The following is a 22751-nucleotide window of genomic DNA, read 5'->3' on the forward strand; positions in this document are numbered from 1 at the left end:
AGCCACTCTCAGTCTGTTTAGGCTCCGCCACGTGAGCCATTTGGAATTGGGAGCCAGACGCGAGCTCCTCACTAGGGGGTGATTCCTCGCCGGGCTCCATTGAGCAGCCGTGTCGCTAGATTTCCGTGGCAGATTCCGGTGATGTGGTGCAGTGGTACAGTGGAGCACAAGAAGCTGTTTCTCGATGAGAGACGATGACGGTGGTGCTGGCCGATGGCCACGTAACGGATGACGAACGTCCCACTCTAGGACTTGCCGGTCGTGGTCACCTTCTAATCTCCTCCTGATGTTAGGGGGCGCTATGCCAGATAGTGCATATAGGAAAAAACATGGGTGGCTCTCAGGAACCTGTTACGATTCTGCACGTGTCGTTTTGGGCGGTGTTGACATGCTTACCGTGGGTTAAGCGTCCCCAGGTGGAGCACGCATATTCAGCCACAGGGAAACAAAGTGCTAAGGCGGCGGTGCGTAGAGTGGACGGATGTGCTCCCCACTTTGAATTTGCGAGCTTTGGCAGAAAATGTTGACCTTGGCTTTGTGATTTAAAGTGTGCTTTTTATAACCAAGTTTACGATCCAGCGAGGTACACCGGGTGACTCTGGTTTTCGAGGCTGTGGTCTTCCCCGGTTACATTCAGGCGTCGCTCTGCATCCCAGTTTTTCAGGTGCAGGGAACAGATTTGGGTTTCACTCGGGTTGAGTTTGAGATGATTATGTAGGTAGTATCTTGACATCTCGTCCAGTGCCCTCTCCAGGATCTTCTCTGTGTCCTCGACATTCATCTTCTGTGTGGTGATACAGAGATCGTCAGCGTGGATGAACCGCTGACATTCGGCAGGAAGTGGCTGAGCATTGGTGTAGATATTGAATAAAAGTGGGGCGAGCACACTGCCTTACCATCTACTTTTCTGTCCGTTTAGTTCTACGGAGAAGCGTCTCTTCTCTATAGGAGGCTACGAATGGTCTGGCTAAGGTCTAGGTCGCCAGTCCATGAGATGCAGTTTGTGAATCAAGGTGCGGTGCTGAACAGTTGTCATATTATAATTGGTTCTTTACCCTTCTATCTGGCAACAAAACTGACACCTTTTTGCAAGGAGTCATGTTTGCATAGACCGCAATACCTGCAGTCATAATACAAACAAAAGAACATAACTCTGATAATGTGCACTGTCCTTGAAGTTGATTGGTCCACACCCGAGACAGCTTTCCTTCGAGCCTAGTCTCATATGGGTTGGACCAGATGACGCCAAAAGGCGCACAACTCAAGGACAATGCACCATCAGAGTATGAGAGCTCGGGGCAAGCATCTACACTATGGGGACCTCATTTGCCAGTAAAAATATGATAATTGGTTCTTTACCCTTCTATCTGGCAACAAAACTGACACCTTTTTGCAAGGAGTCATGTTTGCATAGACCACAATACCTGCAGTCATAATACAAACAAAAGAACATAACTCTGATAATGTGCACTGTCCTTGAAGTTGATTGGTCCACACCCGAGACAGCTTTCCTTCGAGCCTAGTCTCATATGGGTTGGACCAGATGACGCCAAAAGGCGCACAACTCAAGGACAATGCACCATCAGAGTATGAGAGCTCGGGGCAAGCATCTACACTATGGGGACCTCATTTGCCAGTAAAAATATGATAATTGGTTCTTTACCCTTCTATCTGGCAACAAAACTGACACCTTTTTGCAAGGAGTCATGTTTGCATAGACCGCAATACCTGCAGTCATAATACAAACAAAAGAACATAACTCTGATAATGTGCACTGTCCTTGAAGTTGATTGGTCCACACCCGAGACAGCTTTCCTTCGAGCCTAGTCTCATATGGGTTGGACCAGATGACGCCAAAAGGCGCACAACTCAAGGACAATGCACCATCAGAGTATGAGAGCTCGGGGCAAGCATCTACACTATGGGGACCTCATTTGCCAGTAAAAATATGATAATTAGTTCTTTACCCTTCTATCTGGCAACAAAACTGACACCTTTTTGCAAGGAGTCATGTTTGCATAGACCGCAATACCTGCAGTCATAATACAAACAAAAGAACATAACTCTGATAATGTGCACTGTCCTTGAAGTTGATTGGTCCACACCCGAGACAGCTTTCCTTCGAGCCTAGTCTCATATGGGTTGGACCAGATGACACCAAAAGGCGCACAACTCAAGGACAATGCACCATCAGAGTATGAGAGCTCGGGGCAAGCATCTACACTATGGGGACCTCATTTGCCAGTAAAAATATGATAATTGGTTCTTTACCCTTCTATCTGGCAACAAAACTGACACCTTTTTGCAAGGAGTCATGTTTGCATAGACCGCAATACCTGCAGTCATAATACAAACAAAAGAACATAACTCTGATAATGTGCACTGTCCTTGGCAAATGAGGTCCCCATAGTGTAGATGCTTGCCCCGAGCTCTCATACTCTGATGGTGCATTGTCCTTGAGTTGTGCGCCTTTTGGCGTCATCTGGTCCAACCCATATGAGACTAGGCTCGAAGGAAAGCTGTCTCGGGTGTGGACCAATCAACTTCAAGGACAGTGCACATTATCAGAGTTATGTTCTTTTGTTTGTATTATGACTGCAGGTATTGCGGTCTATGCAAACATGACTCCTTGCAAAAAGGTGTCAGTTTTGTTGCCAGATAGAAGGGTAAAGAACCAATTATCATATTTTTACTGGCAAATGAGGTCCCCATAGTGTAGATGCTTGCCCCGAGCTCTCATACTCTGATGGTGCATTGTCCTTGAGTTGTGCGCCTTTTGGCGTCATCTGGTCCAACCCATATGAGACTAGGCTCGAAGGAAAGCTGTCTCGGGTGTGGACCAATCAACTTCAAGGACAGTGCACATTATCAGAGTTATGTTCTTTTGTTTGTATTATGACTGCAGGTATTGCGGTCTATGCAAAAATGACTCCTTGCAAAAAGGTGTCAGTTTTGTTGCCAGATAGAAGGGTAAAGAACCAATTATCATATTTTTACTGGCAAATGAGGTCCCCATAGTGTAGATGCTTGCCCCGAGCTCTCATACTCTGATGGTGCATTGTCCTTGAGTTGTGCGCCTTTTGGCGTCATCTGGTCCAACCCATATGAGACTAGGCTCGAAGGAAAGCTGTCTCGGGTGTGGACCAATCAACTTCAAGGACAGTGCACATTATCAGAGTTATGTTCTTTTGTTTGTATTATGACTGCAGGTATTGCGGTCTTTGCAAACATGACTCCTTGCAAAAAGGTGTCAGTTTTGTTGCCAGATAGAAGGGTAAAGAACCAATTATCATATTTTTACTGGCAAATGAGGTCCCCATAGAGTTGTCATATTATGCAGCTGATAGATCAACAAACGCTGCGCGGGTGATCAACTTCTGTTGGAAGCCACCTTCGATGTGCTCTGTCTGAGGTTTAGTAGTTGGCGTGCACAGCATCGGCCGGGTCTGAAGCTCGCTTGGTCTCGTATGAGTGTGAGGGCCTTCACTGACGAGGCGTGATGAATGAATCAGCCACCCGGCCTTCTGGCAGTGCACATTATTGCAGCAGCGTTGCTAAAACCGAGACGTGACGGAGTCTTTTTGTCCTCTTATTTATTTAATTACGAATATTGTACACAACACGCCGGTGATTATTTTGTATCCGAACACAGCAAAGGTGCAGCCCTGCAATTCTCTGCTCATACCCCTGCTGGCAGAAGGTCCTCAACGAGAGGGAGCTCTAGAGAGCCCCTTTCTTCCACGCGGGCCAAAACTCCCTCTAAGAGGGGAGATCTCTAGCTGGCTAGACTTCTTGAAAGAGGTGCTAAGTGGCCCACACTTTACCCCACCACACGCTAAATGTCAATGGTCTATCTGTGGTGTACCCATTTATAATTGCTGCCCAGAGTCCAGGAGTCAGCAACCTGCGGCTCAGAAGCCGCATGCGCCTCTTTTAAGGACTGCTTCGTGACCGTTATTTATCCAGGACCGCCGTCTCGTATTACCAAATTCGAAAAAAAAGTCTCTTCTTGTTATTTTAGTTGCCGACCCGCTGGGCTCGACAAAGGTGGTATGGGAATTAGTAAACAAAAAAACATGCCCCATTGTTTCAACTGCTGTGCCGGGTCTATGGGGGAAGAGCCTTTCTGGTTATGGGGTCTCTGGCGCGCAGCAACTTGAATATTACATTAATAATAAGTATAACCCGTAAAAACAAAGTTTTTCACTATAAATCCTTTATATGCGTGGCAGCGAACTTAATATAAAGGATTTAAAATATATTCGCCTGTGGACGACGTGGGGATCGATCCCGCGACCTTTGGCATGGGAAGCGAGGGCGCTACCAACTGCGCTACTCCACCACGGCCTGTGGAGGGGTTACGCTCTGGGCTCTTACACTCTGACGTTCAGCCAAAGCCATGAATGAGTTATATTTGAATATATGTAAAATAAAACAATTTTGCCTAAAAATTGTAAAATTTTGGGAATTTTTTTTTCACGAACATTAATTGTCACACACAACGAGTCTGTGTGGAAAATGTCAGCTCGATTGGATTACGGGAAGTGGGTTAAAAAACGACCGAAAGATTTGCACGGTCGTAAGCAAGCAAGCAAGCATGCGAACTTAATATAAAGGATTTAAAAAAGGAAGTTCGTTTGAATAATATAACTTTAATCATAAACCACGTACTATTTTTATTTTACCAGGCAAGGCCCACTGAGCTACATAGATCTTTTGCAGAAACGACCTGGCCCACAATTGGCTTATTATGACGTGGAAATTTATAACAGGCAAATCATCTAAACGCGTGATTACAAATGTGGAGGAAAAACCAGAGGACCCGGAGAAAAATCCACACGACCACTGGGAGAGAGACACGCAAACTCCAAATATACCTGGGTCAGGGTCAGGGTCGAACCCACGACCTTCCTGTATACCAGGCGAGGTAGTTAACATCTCGCCACCCCGGCGCGCTTGGCCAAACATCAATAAGCCACTCTCCGAACTCTTCCCTCTCATCTCGCTCCCCTCGCCCTCCCCATTTCCTCCGCTCCAGCAGCCGAGGCACCTTCTGCCCAAACCCCAGAGGAGCTCGGCCCAATGGGAGATCGCTCTTTCTCATCCTCCTCCTCTGCTGCTGCTGCTACTGCCCCCTGTGTTCGGAACTCCGTCTCCCCGACCGTCCACACTGCCAGCACCCTTCCTCCCCCTGTTGCAGGTCCAGACTCGAGCTCTTTCCTCTCCTCCTTTGCCTGCGAGTCTCTCTGTGACGCGACTTCTTTCCTGACCCATCTCTCTCCTCCCGTGAAAACGAGCTCTGCTGCTCTGCCCCTCGCTCCCAGGGAGCCACGCCGCCCCGTGTCTCTCTGAAGCCCCTGGAGAAACGCAGTCGCCACCCGACAGGAGGAGCCGCGCAAATCGGCGGCGCGTTGCTGCGAGTGTCGCCCGCCATCGGCACGGGAGATGCAAGCCCCCGAGTTGACCCTGGATGGTTTGGACGCCGATTGTATTCTTGAGGATGATTGGCAGCCAGCAGTGCCGGATTAAGCTCGTGCGGGGCCTGTAGCATCTATTATAAAGGGGCCCTAAATAAATAAATAAACAAGTCTATATTAAAACACATTTCTTTTTTACTTGCATAGTAAAGTAATTGTATTTTTTCATTTGCTATACTGCCAGATAACACGTAAAATCGCTAACCTTAAACACCAAGTCGTTCATAAATGTTGAAGGTAGTATAGTACTATAGTAATAGAGCAAGTGCAGGATCAATGAACCGGAATTGATAGCTTGAAAGCATTTAGCGCGGGGCCCTTGAAAGTGCAGAGCCCGTAGCGTATGCAGCTACTTGTGCTACTGGGAGAATCCCGCACTGGGTGCAGCAATATGTCCAGGAGCCAATGTCGAGGTGCGAGAGAGTTCATGCAGTTTTGCAATTTCTCCATTGAAGAAGTGCAGACCACGGTGGGCTCGCTGCACGGTCCGTCGTGTGGGCTGCATGGCCACACCTGCACTACTGTGCCTCGTCTTCAATGTATCTCCATGGATCTCCATGCGTCTCTATGCATCTCTGTGTGTCTGTATATGGGCTTACTTTGTGGGTCATAGTTTGGATTGCATGGCTGCAGTCGCACTTCTGTGGCTTGTGTCATTCATTTTACATTTACGAAGGAGATGCGGCGCATCGGCTCTGACGCGGTTGATGGTGACACCGCCGGCGTCTTCGAGGAGTTTGGGTCTGGAATGAAGCGTTCATTCTGAACGTCAGCGTTGTTCCACTCCGCTCGCCAGCAGCGTTATTCTGGATCTGATCGCGATTCTAAGATGGTGTATGAATGTTGAACTTCTTTCGCACCGTATGTAGCCAACCGTGCTAATCGGAGGTGACACCAGCAGCGCGACCCCACAAGGGGTGGGGAGATCTGGACCCGGGACCCTGCTGCACAGTGCCTCTCGCCCGCGTCTGCCCGCCCGCCTGCCTCGAGATGCCGCGTGTCGCCTGCCTGTGGAAATAAAGCCAGGCTGTGGTCACCCGAGTCACCGCTCTCGTCTGCCCTTGCAATGCAGAGGTTCTCTCGATTGCAGGCGCCGCTCGCGATCCGCGCGGGGGACTTCGTCGCGGAAAGTGCGCGGCCCGCAGCTGTCAAGGGGACGTTCCCGGCTCTAGGGACGTTGGCGCTGACGCATCCAGACAGTCCGAATAGAGACGGCGACTGCGATGGGATATGACGTACTATATGGCCACAGCAAGACCTCGCGCCAAATCGCCCGATCTCATTAGATCTCGAAGGATGGGCAGGATCGAGCCATAATAATGCGTGGTTAACCACCATGCACTACAGGCAGTGAAGCCAAGTACATTGTGCATCTATTGTTCCGTACATCTATGCTCCCTGCCTTCATCAGCCCGCACTGATCGGCGTGGTGAAGTATGGTCAAACAATGCCCCTTGGATGCATCATGACTGGAGGAGCGGGAAGGAGATGCAGGTCCCCCTTCTTGGGGGTCTATTCCACACGGCACCGTTGGCCGGAGACGAGCCATTGCATGCGGGCCACCGTGGCCTGGCACCATGATTCTCCAAGGTGCTAACGCCGTGGAGCGTGCTGGAACCAAAGTTCCTCCAAACAGAGGGGACCCTGCGACCATTCACGCACAAGGCTCACCGAGTCCTCAATTGTGCCCCTGGCCCCTCGTGGTCGCCTCAGCCCGAAGTGACCCGGCAGCAGCGACGGCACCACCGCACCAACCCCGCCATTTGAACACCATTTTAACAGGTAAGGACAACCGAGCTATATTGCACTCTTTCAGAAGCGACCTGGCCACAAACGATAGTTCAACGAAGCGGCGTATATCATGTGGAAAATACATTGCAGCAATAAACTCGAAACGCGTGATGTTGATTGTAAATGTGGAAGGGAATAACTAATATTTAGAACAATTTTTTTTAAACACACTTTAATGAAATGTACCCTACTAGTAATGGAAGAACTCCACGACTCCAGGAAGTGGCCCCGAAGCTTGCCAGAACGTAAGGGGTCGTGGTGATTTACAAACAGCGTCAGTTGAGCGTGGAAAATTAGACCCAAGCCGAAACATAGCATATAAAAAAGATGGTTTAATTTTTTTTAATGATAGAACATAGTCTTGTCGTCAGTATGACATAAGTATACCAAGTTTGCACTCGATACCACATTGGAAAGTGGGTTAAAATTGAGTTACAAGATTTGAGGATACGACAACAACAGAGACAGAGTGAGTTAAATAAAAGCGTGTAAAAACCGGAGGACCGGGAGAAAACTCCACGCGGCCACGGAGAGCGAGAGACGCAAGCTCCAAATATGCAGCAGCAGGCGTCAGCGTCGGGATGGTCCGCAACTGCTTTGCCCGCACCAGAGCTACCAGTTGCGCAACGAGGGAACTAAACAGCTCTGTGTTCCTGACTCTAACGACCAATCAACTACCGTAGTTTTAGGCTGGACAGACTCAGAGTCTCAAGAGACTTTTTTCTATTTTGAAATAAAAATGTTTTGCAATTTTTATTTTACCAGCTCAGGGCTCACGGAGCTATGGAACTCCTCTTCAGAGGGGACCTGGCTACAAATGATAGCTCGACGAAGTGGCTTATCACGTGGACATTTAAAGCAGCCAAATAATCTAAATGCATGTTGATTGTAAACGTGGAACAAAAAAACCAGAGGACCCGGAGAAAAATCCACGCGACCACGGGGAGAACACACACACTCCAAATATACAGCAGGCGTCAGGTTCGGGATCGAACCCACGACCTCCTGTATACCAGGCGAGGTAGTTAACATCTCGCCACCGCGGTGACGCCCCAACCTTATTCTTTCGACGGCACACAACTTCCACCTTGCTCCACCACCGCTTGCCCAAACTGCGCACGCGATCGCGCGAGTTGAGAGGCCCGGGGGTGGGCTCCAACGGCCGCTTGCTGCCCTACCGGCTGAGGTGTGGACTCGAGTCATGTGACTTGGACTCGAGTCAGACTCGAGTCATGAATTTGATGACTTCAGACTCGACTTGGACTTGCATAACAATGACTTTGTCCCACCTCTGAGGTGTGGACTCGAGTCATGTGACTTGGACTCGAGTCAGACTCGAGTCATGAATTTGATGACTTCAGACTCGACTTGGACTTGCATAACAATGACTTTGTCCCACCTCTGAGGTGTGGACTCGAGTCATGTGACTTGGACTCGAGTCAGACTCGAGTCATGAATTTGATGACTTCAGACTCGACTTGGACTTGCATAACAATGACTTTGTCCCACCTCTGAGGTGTGGACTCGAGTCATGTGACTTGGACTCGAGTCAGACTCGAGTCATTAATTTGATGACTTCAGACTCGACTTGGACTTGCATAACAATGACTTTGTCCCACCTCTGAGGTGTGGACTCGAGTCATGTGACTTGGACTCGAGTCAGACTCGAGTCATGAATTTGATGACTTCAGACTCGACTTGGACTTGCATAACAATGACTTTGTCACACCTCTGAGGTGTGGACTCGAGTCATGTGACTTGGACTCGAGTCAGACTCGAGTCATGAATTTGATGACTTCAGACTCGACTTGGACTTGCATAACAATGACTTTGTCCCACCTCTGAGGTGTGGACTCGAGTCATGTGACTTGGACTCGAGTCAGACTCGAGTCATGAATTTGATGACTTCAGACTCGACTTGGACTTGCATAACAATGACTTTGTCCCACCTCTGAGGTGTGGACTCGAGTCATGTGACTTGGACTCGAGTCAGACTCGAGTCATGAATTTGATGACTTCAGACTCGACTTGGACTTGCATAACAATGACTTTGTCCCACCTCTGCCTACCGGGCATCCATAACCAATTGGATTTGAAGTCCTAACCTTGCTGTCCACGCACGCCAAAACTTCCTCTGATGGTGGTGGTGGTGGTGCTCCATGGCCTGCCCCGCCTTCGCCCTCCACCTTGCCGGGAATTTCACTGCAAAACCGAAAGCTCGCATCTTCAACCTTTCCGTCCTGGATGGATCCATCCCTTCCTGAACGGAAAACCTCTCGTGCCGAACCATTACCATTACCGCCCGATCTAAATCCTCTCATAACGATCTTTGAGAAGATCACACATTTTCATCTCAGAACATGCCCTCTTCCATCCTAAACCGTCTGGCTTCCGAGACAACTACAGCACAGCCTCTGCGGGACTCTCTCGTCTTGACTTGTATCTCCAACAGTCTCGAGTCTCGTCGTTATTGCGCCATCCCATTCCTTCGACACTGTGGATCCCGCCGTGACCTTGTTTCTGTTCTTGAGAGAGTGTGGACGTACGCATAGGTGGACTATCCCTGCCATGCCGCATGTGCCTTGAACAGGGGAGTATTCTGCCCCCATACGCATCAAGGGCTGCATGTAACCGTGTGTTGCGCTGCTTTCGGCACCGCACGGAGCCAACCGTGCCAATCCGGAGGGGCATCACCCCCGAGGTGGGGTGGGTGTTCACTGGCCGTCCAACTCTCGTCCTGGCTACGGGAGTCTCGTCGCTGTTGGTGCCGAGGCATTCCTGCCGACATCGCCGATACCGACCGGGCTGGACAGCTGCTGACCAGCGGGAGCTGCCTCACAGCAATTTGAGGAGTGACGTTTCCCTCGTGTGACTACGTTTCAATTTCCATACTTGTGGGTCTCCTGTCCAACACATCGGTGGGCTGAAGTGATCACGAATTGTCACGTTCTGTTTACGCGACAAGCCTCACTAATTGGCCATGTCGAGTATTGGTGGGTTTTAACGACGCATTTATATTTACGTGATCTAACCAAAAAAACCCTTTGATATCGGTCGTGAAAGCCCACTGCGTGTTCAACTCACTCACTATTGGTGTAATTTTCCCAATATCCCCCATGTAGCAGGACCTTCCTGCAAGTCTTTGAGACTCCGTGGGGCCTTCCCGAGTAATTGTCACGGACTTGTACCGACACCCTCGAAAGTCTGGTGGCTGTGCCTTTTCAACGTTTCATTCTCACTCGCCAAGTTGAAACCGGCGTCAGACAGCGAACGGCACGGTCCGTGGCAATGTTTTGAGAGTTGCATCCCAAGCCGTCGGAACTCGTTAATCCAATGGCAAACGGACATCATTAAAGACGAGTTTCTGCTCGCTTCTCAGGCCAATTGCACACTCCGATAAGCACGGTTGGCAACGTAGGGTGCGAATGACGTTCACATACAGTAAGAACAAACCAACAGCGTTGCTGAACAATGGAAATGTAATCTACAGCCCTTTGCCAATCCACCGCGAGACGAAGGCCTCTTCTCGTTGGGGTTGATTGAACATCCACGACTTCACCACGCTGCTCCCTGCGGGTTCGTGAAGGAGCCCAGGATCGGTTATGATATCACTCGCCACCGATGTGAGCCGTGGCCGGGAATCGGACAGAGGTCGCCGGTGTGAACACGTGTTCAGTTTATCCTTCCCCTGCACCTCAGATAAGCACGTTCGGCTACGTACGGTGCGAAAGACGTTAAAAACTTACATGGCAAAGGTGCCATGGGCCTTAATAAATGGTTCTGATCTTTAAGATCACGAGGGCAACTTTATTTGGCGAGTCCATCTCATAGATGTTTCAAACTTTTATGTGTAGGTAGTTCTTAGATACCAGTGGAAGCCAACAAATACCAGTGGAAGCCAAGTGGTCATCCAAGTCCCCACCATGAGAATGTGGAATTTTCATCGAGGGTTAAAATCCTCCAATGGAGATGACCAATGACCCGATACTTAAGAGAAATAATGGACGTCGGCGGTGATGTACAATTTGTCTACTCTTTGCGACCCATCCCACAGGGTCGTTAGCGTCCACAATAATAGCAGACTGCAGCATTTATGTTGCAATTTCCTTCAGGAACTACCAAGCAAACGTTACAAGAACGAACCCGTCAAGGATGTACAAAAATGGTTAATCGGAAAGTGTGCAAAGCAGTAGGCTAACCGGTTCAACAGGTGGCAATGGGTTTGTATTGCAATGCGTCAGTGGCTCACGCAAGACGCACGTCTTGAGGTCCCATTAACGACGTCTCGAAGCGAGCTGCGTCTCACTCGCTGCTCACACGTGAATGCGTCCTCACATTTGTCTTTACTCACCACGGCATCAGTCCGGATTGTAAGCACCCTGCCACGGTCCCAAGCACAATGCGACTTTGCTCGTTCTATACATCCAAACCAGCTCAAGACTCACGTAAACCACGTGGTTTGCATGTGGCCACCCCTCCTCAGAATACCTCACCCCGCCCACTGTGAAAACAGACGCTGCTCCGTGCAGCAGCAGAGGTCCTCATGTATCCTCTTCCTCCCGATCTATCCTAACCAATTGCTCCCGTTTTTCCTTTCCTTGTTCTGTTGTCATTCCCTCTTCCCTTTCCCCACACAATATCCTTGCCTATTACCACCGCCCTTCCCATGGTGTATGTACGCCGAACTTCTTTCGCTCAGTACGTACCCAACCGTATTAATTGGAGGTGTACTGCGGGTAAATAGCTGCGAGTAATAAGACGAGGTCAATCCCAAGTCAGGGTCCTTAAAGTCTGCAATCACAAGTATCCAAAACAACCACCACCATCGCAGGTACTAGCGTGTTGATGACATTGAGTACACTTGTGGGAGGTCAACAGTGGTTGTTCGTTGGAGATACAGTCCACTGCCATAGCAATGTGGAATTGACATTTGTTTAAAACATTCTCATTGCTTACTGAACGTGATTCGCAAAACTCTGCACCCAGAGAAGCTGCTTTCTTTGGGAGAGTGCACATGGCCTATCTCACAAGGTTAGGGTGCAACCAAGGACATGGTGATACTATAAATAAGCTGTTGCTACTCACAAAAATGTCAACATTTATGACTGCCCCGTATTTATTTATATTGCTCATCCAAGTTGTATGTATGTAGAACTTCTTGTGCACCGTACGGAGCCAACCGTGCTAATCGGAGGTGGAAAGTGTCCAGTGGACCTCCAGTTGCTGCATCTTTCGCCACAATCTGGTGAGCATAAGTTTGCAAAGAGAAGTAAACCACGAATGGGGGGTTAAAGCACACAATAAATTGTATTAGTGAGAAATATTGTAGAGGTTTTAATACAACCGTTTGTCCACATCATGAATGAACAAGTAAAAAAAAAGCATTCGACAGTCAAATCCACACGTGCTTGCTTTCACTGGGACAAGGCTTCCTCAAAGTGAATTCAAGTGTCCTAATCAATTACGAGATTACAAACGTATTACTTTTCCATTTTATTTTCTCTTCATTCTTTTTCAAGACTTCAAATAAAATGGCAGCTCCCCCCCCAAAAAAAAATAGATTGGCGCAGAAATAGAATTGCACGCAAAAAGATGGCAAGCTTGTGGAGAAAACCGGGACGGAAGGCGAGATGGCACGGACGCAAGGGATAAACGGAACGGTAGAGAACACACAATGTTTATTAGGAGGGAAAAAAAACTGGTCAAAATGTACATTAAAGGCAAAACATTTTCAGAAGTAAAAACTGCACCACAGAAAATTTTACAAAAAAATCTAACCTTCAACTCCTTGGGCCATTTCAAAGTTTTCGCACGATTAACATCGGTTAGCATCCTTTTATCATACGCAGGCATCTCGTTAAAATTACGCGCGGAGAATGTACGCAGATCTGGTGCCCTGGTGACCATCAAGATGGGAACGCCGCACAGAGCGCTGTGTGACATCTGTTCGTACTCACAAAAAGGTTAGATTTTCCTTTTTTGTTACCCCCTGTATTACTCTCCGTTGGTATTTTAATTCTCTTAACAGTCTGGGAGACGTGTTATCACTTTGCTCGATGCAATATACAATAGCAATGGCTTGATTTTCTACACTAGGCAGGATATGAAATGGGCAGGTAGAACATCCCTGGAAGCCTTTTGGGTTTTCTCAACAGCGAAAACCCAGCTGAAATTCGCCGCAGCAAATGCGGAAACTGAGCGTTTAAAACAAAACGACTACACACTTGCCTATAATAAAACTGGCAAGGTTGCTTTATTTGTTGCTCCAAAAGCTAGTGGTACACAAGCATGTTGGGTCTGTTGCAGGTTTGGGCTTCCGCGGATTTCTAACGGCCCCAATTATGATGAGACAAGCACCAATGTAAAATACTGTGCATGATAAACAAACGTGGGGCGCGGTGATGCCATTTAAACCCAGGCTGCACCGAAGCCCGGGAAATATCGACCGTAGCAAAACAACAGCGATGAGTGACAGACCACAGAGCTCAGAATAAAATTGCCGATGGTTGTACGCATTTTTCTTTTAAAATAGAAAATACATATTTTTTTTCTCTCTTAGTTAAAATATGTTACTACACTGACTTGTTTTCCGCGACAAAAAGACAATTTTTTTGCTTTGCCACTTGCTGGTGATTTTATTGCACCAATAGTTTATTTCCCCGTATCGTGCTTTATTTGTTTTACTTCGTTTTCGTCTAGCTCGTTCGGCCAAACACACTGCTGCCTATTGAACCTGTGCGTCACACCATTTACAAAACCAACAAAAAAATTGAACACAAATTTGTAACATAAACATTGTCCTAAACAAATAAAATGTAAAAACAATGTCACTTTTTAAAATATTAATTGCAAGTTGAGATGGCCGGATGGCTCAAAAGGTCTGATGCTAAAGCTGTGTGGGGGAGCATTGAGCCAGCACCGCTGAGAACCTGGGTTCAAATCCCTGGCTCTCACCTGAGATTAAACCAAATTCTCAAGTGCAGTAAGTTTGATGGTTTCAACCCGATCACCGATGACTGCACAAGAGGAAAACCATTTGGTTTTTGTCATCGACTCGGTCATGCCCAACTAAATAACATTGCTGGCATAAAGTGAACTGCTCGCATAACTGCACTGATGTAGTACAGACTACATACTGTGGCAAGAGAGACCTTGTGAGAGTGCCAGGCTAAGGAGGCCTGTAGTAATGCCGCTTCTGGGTCGATTCCCAGCGCAGTGTGGAGTTACACCAAGACTGCAGGCCCTCCCAGAGCACAACAAGCTTGTGCCTGGAGAACCTACAGAAACAACTGGGAATAACAATAACAAAATATTGAAAAAACAAAAGTGTTGGGGGAAAAAAATCCTTCGAAAAAAATACGTACAAAACATTTAGTTTTAAACGGTTGTACGGATAACATGTGACTGAGGGCGAGACAGCGCCGTGATGGTTTAAACGTGGTCGGTTGTGAGTGGCGATCGCAGGGCACTTTCTAGACAATCCTGGGGTCCGTGGCCCGCCAACAGACCCCAGGGCAGCGCCGGTGACACAGCAGCGCGATCGCCCACACACCCGCGGCCACAGTTGGGAGATGAACCAAATCTAGCAGCGGAGCCACGATGCAGCAAGGGTGATGGAGCGTACACGAGTTGTCGATGGGAAACGTTGATCGTCGTCTTCACGTCTCTTGTAAATTGATTCTCTGGAATTAATTTGCCATTGGAACGGAAATGCATGGGACAGCCTACACACATCTGATGGTGAACACCAATAATTAATCTAATGAGTGCCTAGGTCAACGCCTCTGAGATTATACAATGAACTGTAAAAGTTATAGCAGCACAGAGAGACTAAATAATCTTATGCTGATAAATAAAGAGTTGATACGAGTAATAAAGCTCATAGCTCAAACCATAGTTATGAATTTACTTATTCCATCATTCCTCCGAGACTAGGACACATTACACTGAGAAGTGAAGTGAACAGAGGCTTTCCGATGTACCAACCACCCTTTGCTTTAGGAATGTGGAATTTCCAACACTGGCTCAGCTCAGCCTAAATGATAAACAAAATTTCAGATTCGCATTAGCATACAAACTTATTACAGTAAAATGACAAATTCACAGTCACTTTTGTTTATCAGGGAACAAGGCATTCACTCAAAAGATGGAAACTCTCACATCAAACTGAAGCAATCGGTAGTTGTTCAAGTGGAAATCCCTATTTTTACTCTCCGGAGCACGTTCTTGCGCAGAGACATGACACCCATTTTGTGAATGAGGCAGGGCAGTGTGTAATCTATGCAGCGTTCAACTTTAGATTTTTCGCCTCTACATTAAACAAATAATCTGTGATGTCTTTGTTTACCTCCGCTCATATTACTTGCGTTATGAAACAGCGACTCTGAACTCCAACTAATACATTTTTACTGCAAGTGAGATTTAAAAAATTACCGGCCAAGAGTAAATGCTGCTGGTCAGAAATCAAGAGGAAGCCCTCCTGCCAATGAAATAGGAGAATTCCCAACTTTCCTGAACACCAATATCTGTTTTAGGATCTGAAATCTAAACACGCATCTCCAAAGTGAACGACATCCACAGTGGCAAAACGAGTCAGGGAATCGATTCTGAAATACGTGGAGACGACGATCGCCTCCGATGCGCTGCGCATACCTCCACCCCGTCACTCCTACGCACCGTGACAAAACATTGGTGGGGGGGGGGGGGGGGAATAACCACAAGGCGTTGAGAATAATGAAGCACCGCCACCACATCCCCGGGCGAGGGGGGGCGGCGGCGGTGTGCACCGTTATCCGCTCCGGGTAGCACGCAACACGAACGAAATAAAAACGACCACGACGACTGCGAAAAGAACGGGATAATATCTGTACACTATTCCCAACCCCAATACCCGAGCCCTCCGCTCCGAGCGCCCAACCCGCGCACTGCCAAACCCACCCCGACTCCAGCCCCACACCCCTCTTCCTCCGCCACGACTCGCACAGCCTCAATGACGAACCACGCTCCACACCCCCGACGACACCGAACCGAACCCCCCAGGCGCAGCCAGTCACAGAATCGGCCAGTATATTGTCGGACATGATTCTAGCTGGTTATGGGTTCTCTTGTTACTAAATCTCAACCTTTTGCTTATTTTTTTTTGTCCTTTAGTTTATAGGTTTTTTTCTTCAAACATTCAGGAATGCTCTTCAATTAAAGGCTGGGTTACAAGTAACGACTGGAGAGAAACAAAATCACCTTCAACATTTTTAACATTAATCTCCAGATCAAGAAACAAGTGGCAAAATATCCTGTACATTTGCGACAGGGGGTGCTTGATAACGCAGGGAAAAGAAAAATATAAAAAAACTCGCGCACGCACGTGTCCTCGTCACTACCGTGTCACGTCAGCTGAGCAAGGGTTATGCACAATGCACGACAGTTCAATAACGCTCAGCGGGATGACACGCGGATGCTCGAGTGAGGACGGAACCCAAACAATCCCCGACATGAACACGTCACTGCCCACAAGTGTCTCGTCCCACAAAGGCAATGACGATGATGATGTCTCAAAGAGGGGGGAAAATACCAAACAAGCTCTCTCTGCCTGAAGGCAGTGTATGATTTTCGTCGCTTCCTCGGTTACAAAAAAAGCGCTTCAGTTAACACAAGTGCATCTTTTTTTTTAAAGCGGGTAAATATCGCAGATAATCACGCCCTACGAGGTGTACACACGCACACGGATATATACACGGAACGTGCACCTGTCTGCCGGAGGGCGCTCACTCAAGTTTTGGGAACGAGGGGGTCAGCACTCTAAGTGTATGTCCAAGATCAACAACTTTCACTTAACTTTTTTCCTACTGACTAGCCCCACCCTCCCCCACCGCTAGCTATCGACAACTATCGTGGTTCAACGGAAAGGCATCTAAAGAGGCGACAGCCTATTGAGGTACGTGACGTTCTTCAAGGGAAGGACGACGATTAAAGACGAGGCTCTAAAATAAGCCCGACATGAGAAACGTGTTCTGCACATCTCATTTGCCAAAACGTTGATGACCGCCCTTTGCATACACTGTACACACGCACACCACCGGTAAATTTGAAACGGGCTCGTTTTAAGCAGCTCTTAATGCTTAAGTCAACACGTGTGACTAATGGGTGATCGTTATTGCAAGAGGTTTTTTTTCTCCATTGTAAACCAGTTTTTATCAAATATCAACTGAAAAAAGTGCCAATCTATGCTTGTGTGTGCATATGTAAAGCACCGTATATATATCTACATTATACACGCACATTGTGTACGCATAAAGTACACGCACACAGTGTGCGTGTATATAGTTGTGCGCAATACATGTAGCCTGCGTTCAAAGCAAACACAGGCGCACACACACATGTACACCGTATACACACATATATACACACACAATATAGACATTAGTTTTATCACACATCATTTTTACAGTAGGGCACATAGGTATTTCATATATTCAATATTTTAATTAAATCACTATATATTTTTTGAATGGGCAGAAAGAAAAATGACACAAAGCGCATTGATGTTAGTATAGCTATTAGGCATGTAACGACTCATAGATTTAAATCGGCTATCGGACTCGCGACGCGCAACGAATTGTCGCCGCGGCGATTATTTACAACGCAAATTATATCCTGTAACACGCAACGGTACCGAAACAAATGAGACGGAACAAAACACCATGGAGGTGAAAATGAGACGGTGCACCACTCTCGAATCCAAATGGCGTCCCTTGAATCGTGACAAATTGGCGAATTGATGGTGGAGCTGTAGATCGTTACATGCCTAACAAGTACAGAACAGCACAAGGACTCTCTCAGGAGAGCCCATGGCAAGCACCACAGCCTGAGGCATCCTCCGAGTCTTAAATACGCATAGCATTTGATAATTAGGTTCAACGGAACCCTTGCATACAAATTCTACATCTCTTATCTATAGTTCAACAAATGTATAAAACATAATTTCATACATTACTATCATCGTCATCAACAGTACTTTTAAAAAAGGTGACCATTGTGGTTTTCTCAAATAAAAATAACGTTCTCGGCCTCCAACGCTTGCGACGAATGCCCACCAAAGTCAGTGCTTTAAAAGCGAAGATATTTTTCCCCCTTAAAAATGAGCCGTTTGTGAAAAAGCCACAATTTGGAGGGCGGTCCTGTGCACCGGTGAGGAGACCTAAAGGGGTCCCCCCCGCCCCACACTCCCCGCATGCTAGCTATGCTCATTCACGACCGAGATGCCCGTGGGTGACAGTGGCGCCTGGAAATGCCGAGACACTGTAGCTTCACCAACGTGTGAGCGATGGGTGGGAAGGTATGGGGCGAGCAGTCTCGGCCAAAAGTTGCATGGAAGAAAACCCGTTAACCATGGAGTTCCGCAATAGTCCTTTAATTTCTGGTCACCACCTGCCAAGATCCAGCTTACGGGGATGTCAGAATCTGGACAGATATGATTGTGGCATGTCGAGATTCAGATATAGAATGTTGAGATCTGGCTACAATATGGTTCGGATCTGGCCATGTAATTGGTAACATTCGAGATCCAGCTGGAGCATTTGCTGCATCTGGCCATGTGCTCACGCTCCAGCTGCTCCACGATGAGATCTGGCACTCGTAGAATCCAGCCATCGCATCGAGAAGCGACTAACACGTCAAGGTCTGAGACGATTGCATGTCGAAATCCAGTTCTGGGCACGTCAAGGTTCGGCTATGGGATGTAAAAGTTGCGCTGGGATTAAGGGGTTAGGCACAGTTGGTTCGTAGAAACAAGCATGAGGAACAGGTGGTAAGGACGCACGGCGACGGCAGAGCAACGGGAACGTCAAAGTACAACTCGACGCGCGATCGCCCAAATTGCGACGTGCACCCGTCAAGATCCTGGACAAGGTGGGTGGGACGGAACTTAAGTAGGCCATGGCCGGGAACTAGACGCGTAACCACTTTTCGTCACACTTCTGGCGTAAACTGCTCATCCACGGGCGGGACGCCACGCCGCTATAAAACTAGGCGAGGACCCCAACGACGGCGACGCTCTTCTACCGGGGGACGCTCTTTGCGAGTGACAAGACCGCCAAACAGTGCACTAAAAACAGCAGAGAGAGCTTGCGGGTATTTTTCAACGAGAGAGAAAAGGTAATCCTATCCAATAGCCTTCTATTTATTGTTTTAGTTTTTTTCTTAAAGTATTATTATTTATACTTACACACCGAATGTTCAAAGTTGATTCAAATAACGTTACATATTAACAGCATTGTTTAAAAACCATTCGGATCCCCGTTAAAACAAAACAAAAATAAACACCCCCTTTATAAAACCTCCCAATACTCCTGACGATATATATAGCATATCTCTTAGGGCTGCAAAGGCTTGAGTTAGTGAGATCTATGTACATTTCCAGAGAAAAAACAGGTTTATTTTCTGTTTCTTTGTTTTTAAAAAAAGGACAAAAATTCTACTTTTTACATTTTGGTTGTGGAGATATGGTTTGGGGTAAACGAAAATAATAATGAAAAACAACAACAACAATAGTAAAGGAGAGGATTTGGTCAACTCCGCGAATGCCAGCGCTGCTCATAAGTGCATTCATGACACATGGCAGTCCTTTCAGAGTGCCTGGGACGAACCCCCACACTCGAGTGCAGTTTGTGTCCATTAAATACATTAAATAATTCCACGAGTTTGCCTTGGCCTCTCCCGACCAAAAGAGCAGACACCTTGTTCGGCAATAGAAAGCATTGTCATAGCAAACCCGCAAGTCTAAGCGTGTAATTGTTATCGTCGTTAATGTTTAGCTTCTTTTTTAATAGACACGATCTCTGACCTAAGTTGGGTGAACGTTTGAAAGTTATCCGTTGCACATGTACGTACGTGTTTGGTGAGCGAGTGTGTGCGCGTCTCTAAGAGGTAACGCATACAGGAATACGTGCTGGCGTATTGAATGAGGGTGTCTGTGCAGGTTAAAACATTGCAGGTGTCCATATTGGAGTGCAAACGACTGTATAAAACCTGTACGCACACATTAACAAATGTATGCATGTCTGAATGCGTATGAATGTATGTATGTGTGCACTGCTTGCGTACATGTTAATGAGTACTGAATGGCTGTACATTTCTAACGTGTTAATGTGTGAACTACTGAACGTTCGTGTGAAAGTGGGTACTGAAACGCAAGTATGCCTGAGAACGAGAAAGCGGGGGGGGGGGGGGGGGGGGGGCGAGAGCAAGTGGGTGTGCGTGCGTCGCTTCAAAGCGTCACCAAAAGCCAAGGCAGCAAAGGAATTGGTGGTTTGGTTACCGAGAGAAAACGTAGAGAGTTAAAATGGCAAGGCTGGGGCACGAGGGCTGACCAAACACCGCCTGTGCTGTTGCTCGCAGGCACCAAGAATTGACCGTCGCCAGGGGGAGACTACAACACGTGAGGGGATAACGGATTTTACAGGTGTTTACACTCGCGAATCGCGCCCACCTCAAAGCACGCCTGGAAGGTCAGCGGGTATCATTTTTTCTTGTTCAATCCTGACGTTCTATTTTTTTCCCCAGCTCTCCTTTCTCTTCCTTTTTACAGACTCTCCACATGCGCCTGAAAAAAAACTATTCCTGTGCAAGCTGGACTTGGACAAAAACACCGACGCCTCAAAAGACGCTTACAATTTGTTTGTTTTTTGCGCAAACGTAATCATTCTAAAAACTTTGGTTGGTTGCAACTATTTTGTCATCATTTTACTCGTTAGTCAATCAATCCACTAATTATATTTTCTCGTTTACGTGCGACCGATATTGTTTTAAACATGACCGACTGTGTGCTAGCTGCCAAAATGTTAGGAATACAAATGCAAAAAAAAAACCAAATTTTTGAAAAAATATACCTTTACACAAAAACAAGTTCGTCTTCGTTACTTTTTTTTTGGCTTTTTCTTGTTTTTTTACGAAAACTTTTTCTTCTTTTAAAAACCACCAACAAATGCAGTAAAAACTTGTGCTGTGTAGGCTTTTGCATTGACAAGACGACGGGCATGTACAGTAGTACAGTGAGCGGCTGGCTGTCAGGTTCATGTACAATCTGCTGTCAAACTTGAGGAAGTACACACCACGTAACCACACATTCAACATGCTTTCGCCCTGAGACTTGGATAAAATTGCAGGAAATTAACCAAATCAACAAACATGCATTCGTTAGCACATTTCATATTCCCAGTCTGGAGTTCAACCTTTTGCACATTAATATTATCCATATATTTTTATTTAATTTTAAAGTATCAATCCAAAGGAACTCACTTAATCGTATCACGTAAAAAAATTAAAGAAATAAACTAAAATAATTAAAACATCTTTTATTACTTCAGCTAGTTCCCTGGTTAGCCCATGCCACTGTGCTTGTAATGCACACCGAGCTGTTGATTCATCTGCCAATGAAAGCGAAATGTTTATATAAGATCCGATAAAACTACACGCAACTTCCTGGAGAAACAAAACGAGAAAATTATTTCAGGAAATGCACAAGCGCACACGCGGAGGTGAGAAGAGAAACCGGCCTGTTGAAAACGCTTCCGTGCACAACCCTGTGGAGCGTGATGGCGCAATCATGTTTTTAGTCCAGCCTGCGCAGAACGCTTACATCATTGTGGCGAGCTAAGAAAAACAGAAAGGAAAAACAAACAAAAAAATAACAACATCCGCCCTTTACATATATTATTACTATTACACAGAGTCAATGAATGAATGAAAAACAAAATAAGGGCCAAACAAGAACCGAGGAGGAAACATTTAAAATAGGGGGGCAAGCGCCGGCTGTGCCACGACGGCGTGAGGCACGGGGGGCGCTCGCGCCACTGGGGCAGCGGAGTCGTCGCGTCGTTGAAGGGGGGGGGGCGGCGGGGGGGGGATACAGAGCGGTGACCGAGGAGGAGGAGGAGGCGGCGGTGGCGCCAGTGGCCGGCGCCCCCGTGCACTACCTGCGCCCCCCCGTGAAGTGGATGCCGTTGGGCAGCGGCGACGGGGAGGCGTGCGGCGGCGGCGCCATCGCAGATAGCTGCGACGGCGTCAGCGGCGGCAGCAGCTCAAGCTCTACGAGCAGGGAGAAGTGGTCGGAGGGGATGCTGGGGTGCGGGCAGCCGGTCACGTTGTTCTCGTCCAGCCAGTGCGTGTCCAGCGGGCCCAGCACGCCCAGCAGGTTCAGGTGCAGCTTCGAGTAGAAGATGTAGTCGATGACGCCCTGGGGATGGTGCGGCACAGGAGAGCGACATGAACCCCATGATACGACGCCGAGCTCCACCCGTGCATTTTCAAATTTTAAGGATATCATTTTTAGTCGGTCCCCATGTGACTTGGGGCGCCAGTGTTTACAACACCACTGAACATTGCGCAATGTCTTCTGTAAATAAATTTGTACCGCTGACATGCGAAATGTTTTTTTTTAGTGAGTGCCAAAGCGCCCCAAGTCTTACAAAAATATAAGAGAGAAAAAAT

General features: G+C 47.3%; 1 protein-coding gene across 2 annotated transcripts in view; it reads right to left on the reverse strand.

Moving 5' to 3' along the window:
* Positions 1-12917: 12917 nt before the first annotated feature.
* Positions 12918-22751, reverse strand: part of LOC133354538 (CCR4-NOT transcription complex subunit 6-like) — a 60375-nt gene continuing 50541 nt past the window's right edge. For both annotated transcript variants that reach the window (XM_061571444.1, XM_061571445.1), the window contains exon 13: positions 12918-22497. In XM_061571444.1, the coding sequence (XP_061427428.1) occupies positions 22234-22497 (264 nt within the window). In that variant the 3' untranslated portion in view covers positions 12918-22233. The remainder of the gene's footprint in view (positions 22498-22751) is intronic.

This window comes from Lethenteron reissneri, chromosome 47, assembly GCF_015708825.2.
Source record: "Lethenteron reissneri isolate LAM-NWPU_2019-01 chromosome 47, ASM1570882v1, whole genome shotgun sequence".
Lineage (NCBI taxonomy): Eukaryota > Metazoa > Chordata > Hyperoartia > Petromyzontiformes > Petromyzontidae > Lethenteron > Lethenteron reissneri.